At 48.7% G+C, this 18,715-nt stretch overlaps 1 protein-coding gene across 4 annotated transcripts in view; it reads right to left on the bottom strand.

Annotated features, from left to right (window-relative positions):
* The window catches only part of Kirrel3 (kirre like nephrin family adhesion molecule 3), a 555,265-nt gene that overhangs the window by 40,281 nt on the left and 496,269 nt on the right, over positions 1–18,715 (bottom strand). For all 4 annotated transcript variants that reach the window (XM_029481205.1, XM_029481204.1, XM_021171554.2 and 1 more), the window contains one exon: positions 7,372–7,529. In XM_029481205.1, the coding sequence (XP_029337065.1) occupies positions 7,372–7,529 (158 nt within the window). The remainder of the gene's footprint in view (positions 1–7,371; positions 7,530–18,715) is intronic.

The following is an 18,715-nucleotide window of genomic DNA, read 5'->3' as shown; positions in this document are numbered from 1 at the left end:
TTTTCTGAGGTGCTAACAAGGGACATTTACATAAGTTTAACTTGGCCAAGAACCCCTCCAACTGAGGGCTCTGGACTCGGTTGTGGAGAGTGGGGCTGTGAGGATGGGGGTGGGAGGGGAGCGGGGGGGGGGGGCTCGCTCTAATTAGGCCCTCTGACTGCTTCTCCTCCTCCTGGCCCAGCGTGTTCATCCGCCTCAGAATGATGATTAATGACATATTTACTGTGTCCAGGCGGGTGCTTTTCTGGGAAATAAAAATTCTGGTTCAAGTTGTTTGTTCCACCTAATTAGAGAAAAAGGAAGATGTGTTCATTAAACAAAAAGGGAAATGAGGGGCAGGCAGTGTCCTTGTCATGAACCACCCTTGTAGAAGACAGGCTGTGTACCTGGCTCTGGTTCCCAATTCTCAGAAAGAGGCACAGCCTGGGCAGCAGCCCCAAGGAGGAGGAGGGCGGTGCCTCTGGCCCCTCAGGCAGATCTACTGACACACCTGTGGATGGACTGGAGAGGGAAGTCTGAAGCTTCAAGCCCACAGGGGTACGAGATGACCAGAGGTATAACTTGGCCCTGGTGGCTGCCTGGGAGTGGTTCTTAGCAAAGCTCCTTTTTGTTTCCTCTTCCTTTGCTCTGTACCCCAAATTCCAAAGAAAATTGTGAAAGATTTTTTTTCAGCCCAATAGAACCTAGACTGTGGTGATCACCAGAATTGGTAATACCATTCTTATTCTGGTTCTGTGTATCAGCTATGCGGTTTACATTGTAGGATAACTGAGATGTTTGACTAAAGATCCAGGATGTCCAGGCTGGTCCCTGCTCAGTGGCCATTATCCCACTGTATCTCCTTTCTGTCTCTATAAAAGAAGCTCTTTCATGTACCCATGTCCTTAAGACAGTGTCTGAGGCTCCTCCAGCTTTTCAGGGCTGACCCTTGGTTACACGTGACTTCCTTTCCACAGACTATGAGTATTGTCTTTTGAGTGGCGAGTGGACGTTCCTCTTCCCTCAGTCTGTTTTGAATTTCTTTCTTCTTTTATCTCTTGCTTTGTTCCTCTTTTGTAAGTCTCCTCCATCACTTTTCTCATATGCAAATGAGGCCTTGAGACTTGGTGGCCTTGAAGGTGTCTCCCAAGTGGGACATTTTATCTTTTGCTGATTCCATCAGAGACCTGCTTCCCTGACTCTCTCATCCCTATACCCCTCACCTCTCTCCTCTCTTCTCTCCTCACCGAGTTTGTCTCTGGGGGACACACCTCAGGCACTGAGTCTTTCCCCAGCATACAAATCAGCTCTGTGGTTAGGGTGGAGGACAAGATTATAATGGTGTCACTGTTCCTTGACTCACTCACTACCTCCTTGGAGGTGGTGGGTGCTATTGCGGCATCAGACTCCAGCCTACCAGTCCCCTAGGCTTATCCATGTGGTTTTGATGGCAACCCCTGAGGATCTACAGTGATCCAGCCCATGTTGGGATAGATAGGGGTCAGGCGCTGGGCATATACACACTATATAGGCACTGTGAACAAAAATCCTGAAAACCAACTGTGTTTGCAGAGACTGATCAACTAATTAGAATTTCTGTAAGAAGGAGACACTGGAAGATTGCAGGTCCAGATGCTAATTGCTGATCTTGGGCTTGTTTTAGTCCTCTGGAACAGTCATTTCTTGCCCCTCTGTGTGAAGAACTAATAACCTGTGACTAATAGATATTTTTTTTCTTTTTTCTTTTGGAATCTAGCACACCACTAGCTTCCACCACTAGCTTCCACCAACCCCAAGGTTCAAGGTAGCATCTTGAGCCTATAGCGAAGCTTCCCCCATCTCTCTGTACCCGCCTCTCTGGTGTACCCACCAATATATTTTAAACCTGGCTTGACTTATGACTTTCTTTGCTCCGTAAAACTTTTAAAACGTCATGAAGCGTCTTTCACGTTAGAACACTTAACTTGGAGTAAGTAACCTAAATCTATGTTCCTGGGCCATGGTTGCTCAAAATGGCTCCAAAAATAAACTTTCTCTTGTTCCCTTTAAGATGAAACCCGTGGTTTTTGCATTGACAGCATCAAGTGGTCAACTTTGTGTTGGAGCTCAGTTCTCCAAGAGTGGATTTCTACCTCTCTCCTGCGCGCATGCCCCCACTTCTGTTTGTGGGTGTTCATGGGCTTCTGCCCACTCACTGCGTCGAAGGAACTTTCTCACGGGTTTCTGAGAAACTATCTGAGGCTTTCCGTGTCCCTTTGAACAGAACTGGCTCTGGTGTAGCTTCCTGTTTGTGTGCCCAACGCCAATGATTCCATGCGTTCCTGAGGTCACTGAGGCATTTATCACTCTGCTTTCTCAGCCCTGGTCTGTGAGGCTGAACTGTGGGGGCTGAGCGCACTCGGGGCTGCTGCCCAGTGTGGGTGGCAGATCTTTCCAACCCTCCCAGGGTGTCTGGTACACAGTGGAAAGCCAGACTGAGCCCTCAGAGATGGGCAGCCTGAAGGCAAGGCAGGATGTGTGGGTGCCCCAACTCTGGTACTAAATACGGGCTGCTCATTGATATGCAAACAGCCTGGAGAGGCCTTGAGCAGGCCTGATTGCCTGGCAACAAGGCCTTTTCTCTTCTCCCTCCCCACTCACCTCCCCCACCTGCTGTCTTTTTTTTTTTTTTTTTTTTTTAATCATCTCTCTGCTTCCCCTTTTATAGACATTTGAGGGGTCCATGTAGGCAGACCGGTTGTTATCTGGGCTGAATAGGAATTTGTGGATAACACGGGTCTTTGTTGTGTCATTTGCATGAGACCACGCCTGCAGCCTTCTGCCCTAGGGCTAGAAGAGATGTCTTTCATAGATAAGGTGAGCACAGGTGGCTATCTCATAATATAGAATAGGGTTGAGATTCTGGGCTCCCTAAGTTTGACAAGTCAGATGCAAAGTGATGGAGTGACTGGAGTAGTCAGAGTGTACCACAGAGCGTGAGGGCCTGGGGCGTGTGAGCTAGCATTGCTTTCCTGGGCAAGGTCTCTGGAACTCACCTTAGCATATGCCCAGTAGGGACAAGGGGGTGGCAGGTTGACAACCCCTTGAGTAGGCAGGGAGCTTGAGGTGAAGAAAACAAAGAAGTGGGGTGAGTGGGGTGTGTGTGTGTGTGTGTGTGTATATATGTGTGTGTAAGGCTGCATCTCCTAAAACAAAACCATCTCTGGCCCTTAGTAGGTCAGTCACCCTCCCTGGGGAAGCTGCAGAAGGGTTGGGAAGAGTGCCCCAGGGACCTTGGGGCTAAGCCCATTCCTATCACCAGTTCCTCCCTCCCTGGAGTTGCAGAATTGCTGACATTTCAGATGCATGCCCTGTGACACCCATTCTTGTGTCAGGCACAGGAGGAACAAGGGAGAATCTTGCCCCCCAAGATTCTATGGACAGGATATCTATTTTATTTATATTTGTTTATTTGTTTGTGTGTTTATGTATTGTGTGTGTGTGCACACATATGTCATAGTGTGTATGCGGGAGTCAGAGCACAACTTGTGGGTATTAATTCTCTCTTTCTATCCTGGGGGAAAAGCTAGGGTAGTCAGGCTCGACAGCAAATGCAAGGTCATCTCACCAGCTCTGCGAGGAACTTTGCTGTGTGTCTTCTTTTGAGTCCTGCGGTAACCCTAACAGGTATTATCAATCCCATTTCTCATTGGGAGGCATTATGACATGCTGGAAGGCCAGCCTGCAGGACCCTGTGGACTACTGAGTTTGGACACTACCACAGCATCTAGAAAATGCAGGTGGCCAGGTGTGAGGACCCAGAGGACCCATGATGGTCCCAACAGCTGTATTTACTGCAGGCTCAGCCTGCCACATAGGTTTCTTGCTCATGGCCCAGCCATCTCTAGACCTGGGTACTAATGATGTTCCTAGCATACAGATGAGGTCACAGACAATCCTGGAATCAAATTTAGGCCACTCAGCTTCAGTATCAGTGTGCTTAACTACCACAATGTGACAAATCCTGAAGACCTTAGATCCCAAGCTGCCAGTCCTGGGGACTTTCCTGTGGACCCTGTCTGAGTGGTTGTGTGTGTGTGTACTGTGTGGTCCCAGCTACTCTGTCTTTGTAAGTAAGTCAGAAGTCCTATTTAGCTTATGACACTTGTCTTTGCAGTTCTGGAGAAGAAACTGCCTGGCTGAACTCCTGGAAGAAGATGGGGAGTGGGGGTCAGTCTCAGACAGCCCCTCAGCTTGGGTCATATCGTTCTCCTGGGCCAGGCTGCTCCTCCTATTAAGGTGCAGTCCATGGGTTTGCAGCCTGTCATAGCTGGAGCACTTCCTGACTGTCTCTTCCAGCTCTTTCATGTTCAGAGGAGGAAACTGAGCCCAGGAAATCAGTTGCCTAGTATTACAGAGAGCCGAGCCTGGCAGGGCCCTTCAGGGTCTGGCAGCTGGCCCAGATGCCATTCTCCTTGTGACAGTCCAAATAAGGGTGGAACTGGGCAAGGAAAGGTACACAGTTTCCTTTCCAGAAAGGCAATGTGCCAGGCTGGCTGAGCTGTCTTCCTTGTGTGGGAGAGAGTGGCCTTCTGAGTACGCTACCCTGGAATAGGTCTCATAGGGTGATCCTGACCCCGGTCTTCACTAGATGAGGTGTATCCTCTTCTCTTCTGTATCCTGGGAGGGTCAGGCTGGACTATCTTCCGAAAGACCTGGGACAGGCACCTCCAATGTAGAAACACCCTACTCTTTCCCAGTCTCCCCTGGATGACCTTGGCCTTTCTTGACATCCTCACAGTGAGGCTCCACCCAGGATGTGAGCAGAGGACTTATGTCCCAAGAGAAGGCATTGTTCCTAGGGTTGATTCAGGCTCAAGAGAAGCCATTTGTTTGGGAATTTGGCCCCAGGATCTGGGTGGTAACGCCAAGCTTTGATCTGTGGCCTTTGGCAGCAGAGCCAACTTGAGATGGGACAGAACCATCCTTAGAATAGGAATGGCCTTTTATTCACATCCTCTGCTGATGGAAAAGACTTTTATTCTGTTTAGGACCTATGGGGAGGAGCCAGCTGGGGATCAGAACAAGCATGTACCTTGTCACCCTCTAAAACTGAGGGCCCCAAGTCAGGGTCCTGGAAGGTTATAGCCCAACTGTAGAGCCGGGAGGCTGCTTTGCCTGGCATCCTGATATAGCATCTGGTGGTGTTTGGGGGACCTTAGGGATCTGAGCCTGTCTGGAAGAGCCCCCCCCACAAAGAAGAAAACCTAGGTTTTCTAAGTTTGCTAGAAGTCAACTGAGTCCAGGCACCACCCTTCAAGATCCCAGTTTTCTGTCCCTAGATAAAAAGGGCCAATGGACCTCCAAGGTCTCCTTCATCTGGAAGTCTCAGCAGAACGTAAACTACACCTGAAATGACATAAAAGTCATCTGGGGAGGTATGTGGCACTGGTTATTTCTGGCTGTATTCATGAACACATGAAGAAGCCACGACCATAGTAGAGTTGGTTTGTTATTCACAGTTCACAAGAGGAGGGGACATGGTAAGCCACGCCACACCAGGCCACTGGGAGTGGAGCAGAGAGTGTGTGATGAACCTTTGCTGTGGTTTGTGGGGAAAGGGGTGGATGAGGCAGGGTAGGGGCTGCACAGGTTTAGGGATGGATAGCTCGATGAGCTTTGGTGGGCTCTGGGCTGTAGAGAGAGCTGATATTTCCGGTTGCTGGTCCTGAGGCTCCTGCTCTGGACTACAGGACAGAGTGAAAAGGGAAGCATAGGCTGTGGATTCCAGACGAGCTGAAGAGTAAATAGTAAGTTGTTAACTCTTTTGGAGAACTAGTTAACCTGGCTGCCTTCATATCCCAAGATCCATTAAGCTGTCAAAACATGTGAAAACAAAAACCAAAGCAATGGGGTACAGCAGGGGCCAGTTCAGGGTGCTACTGTGTGAGCTAAGGAAAAGCAGCCTTATAGGCAAGCACTTCAAGGTACAAAGCTTAGATTTAGCCCTTCCTCGTCTCTGTCCAGACATCTCAGCAAGTGGCAGTGGAAAACAGGCTGGATTTAGCAAATCAAAACACAGGCTGACCTATTATCCTTGAACTTCAGATGAACAATGCACAGTTTGTTAGTGTGTATGTGCAACACTTGGGAGGAACATTCACTTACTGTATTTTCTGAAACAAGTCTTGATTCATCCAGGCTGTTTAACCCAACAACAGAAGTTCATTTTTTTTTTTTCATAGTCCCTGAGGCTATGAAGCCCAAGACCAGGGCAGACTGACCCAGTGTATGGCAAGGGTCAGATGCCTTTTTGTTAGTGGCTGTCCTCTTACATCTTCACATGGTGAAAAGGACAGGAGACTTTCTTAGGCCTCTTTTATTTTATTAAAAATTTTTTTTTTTCCAAATAGATTTTTTTATTAGATATTTTCTTTATTTACATTTCAAATGCTATCCCAAAAGTTCCCTATACCCACCCCCACCCTGCTCCCCTACCCACCCACTCCGACTTCTTGGCCCTGGTGTTCCCCTGTACTGGGGCATATAAAGTTTGCAAGACCAAGGGGCCTCTTTTCCCAATGATGGCTGACTAGGCCATCTTCTGCTACATATGCAGCTAGAGACAGGAGCTCTGGGGGGTACTGATTAGTTCATATTGTTGTTCCACCTATAGGGTTGCAGACCCCTTCAGCTCCTTGGATGCTTTCTCTAGCTCCTCCATTGGGGGCCCTGTGTTCCATCCTATAGATGACTGTGAGCATCTACTTCTGTATTTGCCAGGCACTGGCATAGCCTCACAGGAGACAGCTATATTAGGATCCTTTCAGCAAAATCTTGCTGGCATATGCAATAGTGTCTGGGTTTGGTGCTTAGGCCTCTTTTAAACGGACACTAATTTCATTCATGTAGACGCCCTCATGACATAACCACCTTCCAAAGGCTCTATCTATCTTTACTCTCTTGAGACTTAATTCAATTAAGGAGGTTTTGTGGCAGACAGGGCATTTAGGCAGTTATTCATAGGATCACGAATTAGTTGTGGCAATCCTAGCCTGGCTGCTTCTGCCTCAAGTCTCCTCTTCTGAAATTCCTTGTTCTAGGGTTTTCACCTCTAGTTATTCTAGTTGGGGAATAGGATGGGGAGGTTGGGGAGGGGAGGGTAGTGGAAGAAACAGCCTGAGGACTAAAGTGAGCAATGAAACAAACAAGCAAGCAAGCAAGCAAGCAACAAGCAAGCAAGCAACAAGCAAGCAAACAAGCACACACAGGGGGAATGAAGCAACACCAGAAGCACTTCCACAAGAAGAGAGGCAGAACTTGTGCCCATGCACCTGAAACCACCACCCTTGTCTCCCCTTATCTTTAGTTTCACTCTCTGTCCTGCACCCCCATTCTCTCCCTCAGGCTCACCTTGGAGTAGGTGGCTCCATTGATGACCTCTCCTTTACGTAGCCAGATGATGGAAGCCGCAGGCTTGGCATTGTCTGCGTGGCAGGTGAGGTTGAGGGGGTCCCCTGCCCGAAGGCTGATCACAGGCCCCCCTAAGATGATGGGGTCATCTGGTGGCACTGTGGGGAGAGGAGGAGAGAGGTTAAGTTGGTGCGGGCTTCTGTTTGACATGGCAGAGGATAATGGGCAATAACTGCTGTACTTTGATAAGGAACATCACCCTCTGTATTAGGGTGATAGGAACATTCATGAAAGGATGTGCTGTTCTTCATCTTGTCATGTCAGGAATAAACATGTCATGACTGGCAGGTGTCCCTAGCCTGCTTCACAGGCCTGGAAGCAGTGCTTTGCAACTCAAGTACCATTTATTTGTATAGTTTTTAAAGGATGTATTCTTACTTGTGCATATGCATGTGCCTGCATATAAGTAAGTGCCAGTGCTCTGAGGTCAGAGGCACTGGATCCCCTAGAGCTGGAGTCCCAGGCTTTTGTGAGCCACCTGATGTTTGCAATGGGTACCACACTCTAGTTCTTGGAAGAACAGTACCTGCTCTTAATAACCGCACCATCAACCCAGTCCCAACACTTCTCTCTTTTTTTCTTTTTGCCAAGTTTTGCCGCATCTCTCACAACAGTTTTGCAGGGAAGACAGTATTTTTAATCCAATTACAAAGACCTGGAAACAGAGGTTCACCAAGAGACTTGTTCAAGGTCACATGGTGAATGCATGGCAGAACTGGGGCTGACCCTTGAGGCCCCCTCCATCACAGATGACAGAACAGGTCTTTGGATCTTTAGAATTTGCATTCCTTGCCTTTTCTGATCTCTGCCCTTCACAGTTGCCCCTGCACCTTCATTCCTACTCAGAAGGAGCCTCCCTAACCTGAGATTACTTCCCCCCCTACATGTAACAGTGTGGTTGGTAATTGGTGGCTCCATCAAATAACCAGAATGCCAAAAAGGGAAGGACATGGGATTGTCCCCTTCCTGTGGAGCAAGTCCCCTTGCAGGGCCAACACAGAACTCCATGACTTGAAGCATCAGTACAGACATCCACTGGCTCTAATGAACCACCTTGGATTCCCATGAAGATCGCACTGTAGGATGGAGTTCCCCAGGCCTTTATTGCTCCATGGACAAGCCATAGAGGAGGCAGGGCTCCATGAAGACCATCCGAAGAGACTGTCCCTTGAGAAACCTCTATCTCTTCTACTGGTGGGTCTATTCAGTTATCCCCAGAGGATGGAAGGGACTCAGAGACTCTCCTGCTACAGTGGAGGTGGGAACTTTGCATATTCTAAAGAATGAAGGGCAGATGGGTGGGCGGGTGATTAGCAAAGATCTTCTAGAGCAAAGGGTCAAGCCACCCCTCTGACTTGACCCTCAGCAAACACCCTTGATTGTGGCTTCAGTGTTTTCTAGCTATAGCTCAGAACCTGCTTGCCTTTCTACTCTCTGTCAGCCCCTTACCTAGTCCACTGGACTTCACTAACATGCAGGAGAACCCAATGTTTGGCTAGGCCAGTATACCCAAACCAGCAAGACTTCAGGTTGGTTATCCCTCTTCTGACTCTCTGGTCCTGGCAGAACCCTGGCTCAGTTCTTACATCTCTGTTTTGTTTTGTTTTGTTTTTGGCTTTTGAGACAGGGTTTCTCTGTGTAGCCCTGGCTGTCCTGGAACTCACTTTGTAGACCAGGCTGGCCTCGAACTCAGAAATCCACCTGCCTCTGCCTTCCGAGTGCTGGGATTAAAGGCGTGCGCCATCACACCGGGCTTTACATCTCTGAAGAACCATTCCTTGAGGATCTCAACTTTGTTGGACTTTAGAGATGGGACCACTCATTTATTAAAACTAGCTCTGGGTACCAAAAAGATCCTGGCCCAGGGAGGAAGTTGGCCTTATCTAACCTTCTATGCCCATAGCCCTGAAGCCAGGCCTCTCCAGGAGGTCCTGGAGCTGCCAGGCTGCAGGATACAGGCGGGTATGGGCTGGACACTGAAGATAACTACTTGTGCCCAGTGTACCCTCTTATTAGTGCCTGTGGCCTCCTTGGTGTAGGCGTGGCCGGAGAGCAAAGTGGGGTTAATTAGGAGTTTCCATCAATGGGGGTGTGGCTAGTGACTGATGGAAGGGATTTCAGCTTCCTGCAGTGGGGGTGAGCTGGGCCCCTCCAGCAGTGAGGGCTGGGATTTGCAGTGTTCTCTGGAAAGTTGGGTGGTCCTGCTCAGCTCTTAGTAGTGGAAGTCCCCTCCTCAGTGTTGCATACTCAAGAATGATGAACTCATACTCATGAGTTGGGCTGGGACCTGAATAACTGGTCCCAGAGCTGAAGGACTGCTTGACCCTTTTGGCATCCTCTGCCTTGCAGAGGTGAGTCAAGAAATGTGGTTGGCAGAGGGTGTCCTGGGTCAGGATGACAGTAAGGCAGGCTCCCCTCTCCTTGTCAGTGTCTTCAGGTAGAGAGTGTGAGCACTCCTTCTAGCATTGGCATGTACTGAAACAAGACGGGTTGGCTGGCAACCTTCTGAGGAAGTTTCTTCAATCTTATGGCTGCCATGATCTCTTATCTATGAGACCCCAGAGCCTGGAGCTGGATGCTGGGCATCCGGTTATTTTAAAGCTTCTACCAGGATGTGGAAGAGGAACCACATTTGAGCACCAGATTTTCTCTGGGCTTTTGTCTTAGGTGAATAGAGCTGTTCTATATTCTGATCAAGGTGCAGGTGTGTGTGTGTGCCTGTTTGTGTGTGCGAGTGCGCGCGCGCTCTTCCTAGACTCATCTGGAGGCCCTATGCTTCCCCTCCTTCTTGCTTTACCAGTGTTGTGTTGAGGAGATTGCATGAGCAGAATTGGGGATGAGGGGAATCGGGAGCGGAGAAGGGCTGTGTTTGTGGGAGTTCTTAGGCACGCACACACATTCACACACACAAACATCCACCCTCAGAATGGGTCCTGATTACATCTTCCCAAATAAGTGGTTATCATGCTGGTTATTCATGTAGCCATGCATTATTGATTGGCCTTCGCCTCGCTGCACACCAGATGGGGGTGGGAGGGGTGGGGGGGCGCAGTGGGTGGGGTGGGGTGGGGGAGGAGGGAGGATGTTTGGGGGCCATCCGCTGAATAGAAATCAACACTCGTACTTGGCAGCTGTAGCTCAGATGGGAGATGTGTGTGTGTGTGTGTGTGTGTGTGTGTGTATGTGTGTGTGTATGTGTGTGTGTATGTGTGTGTGTATGTGTGTGTGTAGGGGGCTACTCATTACCTCTCCATTCAGATGGGGCCCATTGCTAGGACCATGTGGGGAGGGAGGAAGTCTCAGAGAAGCCCAGGCCTGGAGATGCATTATTCATGCATCCCCTCACAGGATTGGTTATTATCCTGAACCACTATAGAGTTTGGTCTCCTAATTTTTAATCACAAGGAAGGTGGAAGCGTTAGCCTTTTTGTGATTAATCCGGAGATAAAAATAGTTGACTGTTTTGGTGTTGCTCCTGTTGTCAGTCAGGAACTAAATTTGCATTAACTGTTGGGATACTGAGGCCTGGGGAAGACCGGAGTGGAGCCTAGGCAGTCTCTGGTTTTGAGCCTGCTTCACACAGGGCCAACCAGAGTGAACATACATACCTGACCCAACTGGCCCCTTGAACAGAGGGGAGCAGAAACTCCCATTCAGGTCCTCATCATAGAGGTGGTGCCTCTTTGTAGTTGACCTTTCTGTCACCCTGGGTTTGGGTAGCATCTAGCTCGGTCTCTTCTGAAGTGTCCTTCCTCTGGCACCTGCCCTACAGTGGGCAGTGTAAGGCATCTATTGCTCACCCTCTGTGGGTGGGGAACCCCTGAAAACCCTCTCTGAGCTCTGCTACAAAGAACAAGGGCATCTCTTTGGAAGGATAGGATGGGGAGATATTACACAGTCCAATCTACATGGACACAAAGAAACTGAGGCCCGAGAGAAAAAGGCTAGTCCAAGGTTATCAGGGAGGAAGCAAAGAAGGAAAAGACGATTTGGAAGGCACATCCAGGCAGGTAAAGCTTCTACTTGTTGATATATTAAGCTAGCCTCCCCTCTGACACCCACCCCTCATCCCATGCAACAAGATTCTGTATCTAGAAGCACCATAGAACCTTATATTTATCCCTGAGATGACCTTGAACTTGGAGCTGGAGCTTGTGGCCAAAGTTTCTTCCCTTGCAACATGAGTTGGATAGAAGGCTGCCTAGGGCTAGGGTTGGAGGACTGTTGTCCCATTCTGGGCTGCTGTCAGCTCACTGCTTTTGTGCTTGACAACTGTATAGAGTCAAGCTTATTTAACTCATTGGTTTTGGTTTACCAGCTTGGTCAACCCCCTCCCCCACTCAGCCCTGCCCCCAGAGCAGCCCAGATTCATTGTCTTGGGGTAACAGTGAGGATGTTTCATACCATTGGTCACCCAAGTGGTTTCCTGGTTGGGTTTCCAGGAATTCCTCAGATACCATGTCAACGCAGATGGCTGGCTCCACCGACAGCCATCTGGGTACAACTGCCTTGTGAGTCAGCAACAGCCACACAGAAGGCTTTGTGTGGCAGCAGGAAGGGTGGGAAGCCAGCCAGGCCATCTTCTTGCTTTCAGCCAGTGTGGGGGGAACTCACAGAAGTTAGGCTTTGACAGGGCTGATCTTTAACTGACCAGCAGTGAATTCTCCATCCTATAATGGAGACGTTTATGCAAAACTTGAATTCGTCCTGTCCCTGTTCTACCTCAAATCCTCTGGGGCTCCCACACTGTACTTGAAACATGACTTGCACTTAGAGTTGTCCACAAATACTTTCACCCATGATCCCTGGTATCCCCAAGACACCAGTCCACCCATCTTCCTTCGTCCCCAGGCCCTGGCCCATCAGCCCCTCTGCATAAGGGTCCACAAGGGTGCCATGGTCTCCCCAGAGGGGCTTGCTCTGGTCACCCTGTGTAACACCCCCATGGCTTTCTGTTGCAGTTCTCATTTTATCTTTTTTATCACCGAACAGCAAAGAACAGGAAAGGTCTTATCTGTCATGGTCCTGGTGGCATTGCTGTGCCTAGATCAGTATTCAACTCACAGGGACATCTATATACATTTGTTGAATAAGTAGTGAAAGATCCTCTTGGGAGGAAGCACAGGCATTGTTTTATGAGGTCCATATTTTTATAGTCTCTCTCTCCCTCCTCCCCTCCCTGACATGTGTGTGTGTGTGTGTGTGTGTGTGTGTGTGCTCTTTCAGGGTACATTTAGGGGGAGTGGTGGGCAAAGTTCTTCCTTGGTCTGGATAGACAATTGTGGAGGAACCTCTAAGCTATAGAGAGAAGGATGCTGGAGCTAAGGAGGCTTAATGTTCGAAGTGGTTCGTAGCCTGTCTCCTTGGAGCCTGAGGCTTCTTAGCAGAGAAGAGGCAGCAACCCCGATTTGCCTGATTCACAGGCTGGAGAGAGGCTGCAGACTAAGCTCAGAGATGTTTGACTGAGGGAGTATAGGCCTGTTGACAGTCTATACTTCCTCTTTCAGGGGTCCACCCAACTCCTGCCCTGGCAGCTCTGGGGAAGGATTGGGGAGCAGCCTGGGCTGTACCATGAGTCCCAGTGTTGACTAGAGTTGAAGAAGGGCAGCTGAGGTCTCTGGAGTCAACCGTCAAAAGAGCTTCAGATTTTTCTTTGTGTTCTCTCAGTGTCAGCCCTATATAATGGTTAGCCAATGTTTCTTTTTGCCCTCTCCCACCCCACAGCCCTTGATCCTTCTGTTCTCCCCATGCCTACTTGGTGTCCTGAACTGTGGATCCTTTGGTTGCCATACAACTCCTCTCTTTGGGCTGATAACGAGACCCCAGGAACTCAAGACTTATGCCCAGAGGCATCCAGAGGCTACATCTTCACTGGTGAGCTTGCTAAAGACCGGGGACATTTTCGAATATCCACGATTGAGGGCCACTGCTCTAAGAGTCTGTTAGAAGAAATTGCAGGCCGATGAGTGTGAGGCTGGAGGACTAGACAGTAAGAATAGCTCTGGGGTTCTCCGTCCCAATGTTAGCTCCATTCTTTCTTAGCTTGGGTTGGGGAAGAGGCAGACTGCCTGCACTAAGGTCAGGAGACCCTGTTTTAGAGAAGGTGCCATCTCTTCAGCTTGCGGTGTCAGGGTTCTCCTATCCCTTCTCCTCCCAACCTTTAAAACTAGCTAAGAGGCCATTCTTTTCAACCAATCTTTCCAGAGTCTTCCAGTTGGACCAAGTAGCTTCTGGCTCTATACTGCAGTATTCCAGGCTCCCTCCCATCTCGAGATCTGGCTTGCCCTAGGGAAGTATCTGTGCCAGCTGCCTCTCCCCTACAAGGTAACTTTGCTGGTCTTGGATCCTCTATACTTAGTATAACATGTAGTACAGGACACAGTGTGGCATGTTTATTTGCTGGGCTGAACTTGAACTTGGCATAGACTGTTAATTTACGAGCTTTTTTTTTTTTTTTTTTTTTTTTTTTTTAATTACAGACAAGTTAAACAACCTGACAAATTGAGCCCTCTTATCTGGGAAGTGGGGTAATAAAAAATACTTATCCTGTCGGGTTATTAAGAAGATTAGGTTTATGTCATAAAGAACAAGGCGAGGGCTTTGTAAAGAGTCACCAGGTTATTATGCCAAGTTTGCTTGGTGATTATGTGAAAGGCGCTGTGTCAACTGTTTCTTGTTTCATTGTCAATGTCCTTTGAAGCAGAATCTACTAAAACCTCCCTTTTACAGGTGAAAGAACTGAGTTCAAGAGGTAAACTGCTCTGCTTAGGTAGAATCACACAGCTGGAGGTGATGTCATCAGAACGCAGACTGCGGCTTGAGGTATACTAATGTGTTCCTAGAATCTGAGCCTCTCAGAGATAGCTCCTGCAGCCTCACAGCTCTGCTCATTGGCCTCTGGTCCTCCTGCCCTCATCTAGACACTGTAATTCCCAGGAAGATTTAGCTGCCCCCCCCCACTCCCCCCCCCCCCCCCCCCCCCCCCCGGCAACATCTCACTGCTTTTCCTCAAACCTGAATTTCAGAGAGGTCCAGAAAGCACAGGCCAGGACAGGTTTGTGGCTGGTGCTTTAGTGACATCTGCTAAGTGAATGGATGCAGATTTCTGCAGGTCGGATCCACTGATTGCTCACTTTTGTGATTTTTCTCTTTTCAGTCTCTGAGCCACGCGTAACGCGCCACCTATTGGCCAACACGCAGAATTGCAGGATAGGATATCGAGATAGAGTGGACCTGGTTTTCAGGGTAGGCGTCCAGTGCTATCCAAATGCTCACCTAGAATATTTGTATGGAGAACCTATTATATGCCTATTATATGCCAAGCCCTGTTCTAACCACTAGGAATACAAGCCACTGGGTCTGGTGGGAGTATAGAAAGTAAATAAATAAAAAATATAATGTTGATAAACATTAGGCATACACCTTAGAAGGCAGAGTCTGGACGAGTGTTGGGAGTTTAAGCCCATCCTGCTTACAGTGAGAGTTTCAGACTGGGTGACCTTGAGAATCCCCCCTTTTGTGTGTGTGTGTGTGCATATTTGCTTGCATGCATTTCTGTGTGCCACGTGTGTATGGTACTTGTGGAGGTTGGGAGGGCACTAGAACCCTTAGAACTGGAGTTACAGATGGTTGTAAACCACTAAGTCATGGCTGGAAACTGAACCCAGGTTTTCTGCAAGAGCAACAAGTGCTTAGCCACCTCTCCAGTGGCCTCTCTTATGTTTTAAGACAGGGTTTCTCACTGAAGCTAGAGCTTGCTGCTTAGGATAGAGTCTGGGATCTGACTGTCTCTGGTACCCCCCTCTTGACCAGATCTGGGGTTAGACCCATTTCCTTCATACCTGGCTTTTTACATGGGTGTTTGGTATCTGAGCTTAGGTCTTCATGCTTGCATAGCAAGCCCTTTATTCCCTCCCACACAGCCTTCCAGTCATCGTCCCAACATCCTTAGCTCTTTCTGTTTGGTTCCCTCCCTAGGTTTGCTCATCCTAGGGGTGTTTCTCATTCTCCACGCCATGCATTCAAAAGTGTACTCTGCTGCCATCTTTATGCCAATCAAATAAATCTCAGGCAGGAATCTGAGTTCAGAACCCACACGCCCATCAGGGTCTCAGGAATCCCAGGTTGGCTTTGAACTCACTGTGTAACCAAGGATGGCCTTCAACTTCTGATCTCTCTGCTCCGAGTGTTGGGATTCCAGGGTATGACACCATACCGGGTTTCATGCAACATCAGGGAGGCCTTCGTGTGTGCTAGGCAAGCATTCTACCAGGGAGGGACATCTCTAGTCTCAGAGTCATCAGGTTCTAGTTGCCCTCGGCCTTTATAGCTCAGCATGATTCAAACTTCCCTTCTCTGCTGCAAGACCTGCTCCTTCTTCTTTATATTCTATTTGGGGAAGTGGCCCCAGTGTTCAGTTACTAAGACATCCATCTACCTTCTGGATTCCACCCTCTTCGTGTTGCATGGCTAGACACCTTCTTGAGTCTCTGAACCTCGCTCTAGTTTGCCTCTCCTTTTCTACTCCCCCACGCTCTCTGGTCTGGGAAGTCACTGTTCCTAGCTTGGGTTATAATGCCTTGCCCTTCACAAGACCTCCATCCCAGCCCCCTGTCCTCTACACTGCTCCAAAATGGTGATTATAAGAATCTGCTCATGTATTCATGGTTGGTCTCATGCAACAAGGCCTTCAGCCTTTTCTCTAAGGCCATAGCTGAACTGGACAGTTTCTCTTTCTCAACTGTAGCCTGGTTTTGTGGTGCTCCCTTGCTGGGCAGAGGGAGCTGGGGGCGGGGGATAAAGGGGGTGGGAGAAAACCTGCGTCCTGCCAGAGTTCCGGTGCTCTGGGCGGGAGGATGCAGAAGGACTGCTGCACGCTTTCCATGCGGCCCCGAGTGGGTGTCTGGCTGTGTGAAGTCACTGACCCCAGCTCGGAGGGTGGTAGACAAGGGGCAGTCCTAGGTAATAGGTTCTCAGTCTTGGGCATCCCAGACACCACTGGACACCGCAGAAGAGCTGAGAACAGAGTGGGGGCCCCCAGGGGCGGCTTGGCTAGCCCTGGGGCCGAAGGGAGGAGAGGGCAGGGTGAGAGTCCTTGGTCAGGTCTGTGGCTGGAGTGCAAGGAGACCTCTGGCGGAAGGTTAGACACAGCTTGTTAGGGGAAAGCCTATCCCATCGTTCAAGCACAGCGGGCCTTGATGAGCAGAGACATCATAAAATCATAGACTTTTTTTTTTTTTCTTGATTTTTCAAGACAGGGTTTCCCTGTATAGTCCTGGCTGGCTGTCCTGGAACTCACTCTGTAGACCAGGCTGGCCTTGAACTCAGAAATCCACCTGTCTCTGCCTCCCAAGTACTGGGATTAAGGGCGTGTACCACCACGCCCGGCAAAATCATAGACTATGATTTTAGAGCTTTATTGTAGAAAGGCAGGGAGAAAGAGAGAAGGTAGAAAGAGAGAGAGGCTGGCCATGGCCATGTTGTGGGGGGGAGGGAGGGAGAGAGAGAAGAAGGGCTAGAGATGAGAGTAAGAAAGATGAGAGCTTAAAGAGAGGGAGGAGGGGCCAAGCAGTCCCTTTTATAGTGGGATGGGCTATCTTGCTGTTGCCAGGTAATTATGGGGAGGGGCATACCTGGCTGTCAGGTAACTGTTGGGGTGGAGTCTAGCCAGAATGCCAAAAGCTTAGGACATTGTCTGCGTGACTTATAGCCACACATCTCTCCTGTGGGGGCTGTGGGGGCAGTAACTTCGACAGGATCCAGGGGTCCAGGAGACATGATCAAATACCTTCTGTCCCATGTAGGTGGAAATCACCACCCATCGTATCCCCCGGGGTTCAAGACCTATGCTCAACTGGAGACCAGGCTGCCTGTGTGCAACCTACTGCCCTACACTCCCTCCCCTAAGAGAATCCTTATTACAAGTCTACCCTAGGCAGGATCCCATAATCTTCCTCTATCATCCCAGAGGCTATTCTTGGCCTTATTAACTCCTGGTCTTTCTTTAAGACTTAGGTCATTATCACAGAAACTGTTATTCTTAACCCCTGCTGTCTTCTTCCTCCTCTAGCCTCTGTAATACTTGGAGACCATGTGCCATCTCCATAGGTACATGTGGCACTTGTAAAACCCCCTCTGTTAATACATGTGGCACTGGGTGCATGTACCATCTGTTGGCTCCACTGATCTATGAGCTGCTGGAGAGCCTTGGGCACACTTGGCTTTCTGTCACTCATTCTTAAAATATGACTGGCCCATGCTTAGATGATGTTTGTTGCCTTGTGCCTTGCTCCATCCTGAGCACACCAGAAGAATCCTCCCTCTTGGGCACATGAACACTTCCTTGTTGCATCTTACACATACCTTACATACTGACACTCATCTCTGTGATAATGACTTGTGGGCTTGTTTCAAGTCTTCTACAGTTCTCGGGTGGAGGTCTTATCATTTCTTTATGGTGATCCTATTACTTAGTGCTTTTCCTTTGATATGATCATAGGGAAATAGTCCTCATAGGAACAGTAGCTTACAGAACAGCAAAATGTTCCTGGATCCCTTATAGACATCATTTGACTCTCCAAGAAGGCTGTATAAAGCACATGCAGAAACTATGCACATCCTTGAGGTGAAGAGACCAAGGAGCTAAGTTTCTTACCCAGCAACACACAGCCCATAAGTAGCCGAGCTAGACTGTGCCTCAGGTTCCCAGAGTCATCATCAGAGGATGCCCCAAAATGTAGACTTCAGGAAAATACTTGTTGTGTTAGTACATTCGTATCTCCACCTTAAGTTCACACTTAGTAGGGCATCCTGTATTTTATCTGGCAATCCTGTAGGTGAGTTAATTAATGTAGGTGTCTTCACTCCCTCCTTCTAACCCTCTCTATCCCTATTTTGGTCTGTACGAAGAAGATTTAGGAAGGAATATAAAAGGAATGTTTCAGGATATGGAATGTGCTATTGTTAGTATCTAGAAAATTTTTTAGTTATTATTCATAGTCATAAAGTTAATTCTACAATCTACTGGGAGGGTGTCTTAGTTACTGTTCTGTTGCTGCGAAGAGACACCACGATCAAAGCAACTTATAAAAGAAAGCATTTAATTGGAGGATTGCTTAATAGTTTGAGAGGGTTAGCCCATGGCCATCATGATAGACATAGCAGCAAGCAGGCAGGCATAGTTTTGGAGCAGCAGCTGAGAGCTTATGTCAGTCTTTTATAGAGAAGAGGCAGAGAGAGACTGGGCCTGGCATGGTCTTTTGAAACCTCAAAGCCCCCCCCCCCC

The sequence above is a fragment of the Mus caroli genome, chromosome 9 (assembly GCF_900094665.2).
Source record: "Mus caroli chromosome 9, CAROLI_EIJ_v1.1, whole genome shotgun sequence".
NCBI lineage: Eukaryota > Metazoa > Chordata > Mammalia > Rodentia > Muridae > Mus > Mus caroli.
This window is presented reverse-complemented; position numbering and strand designations above follow the sequence as displayed.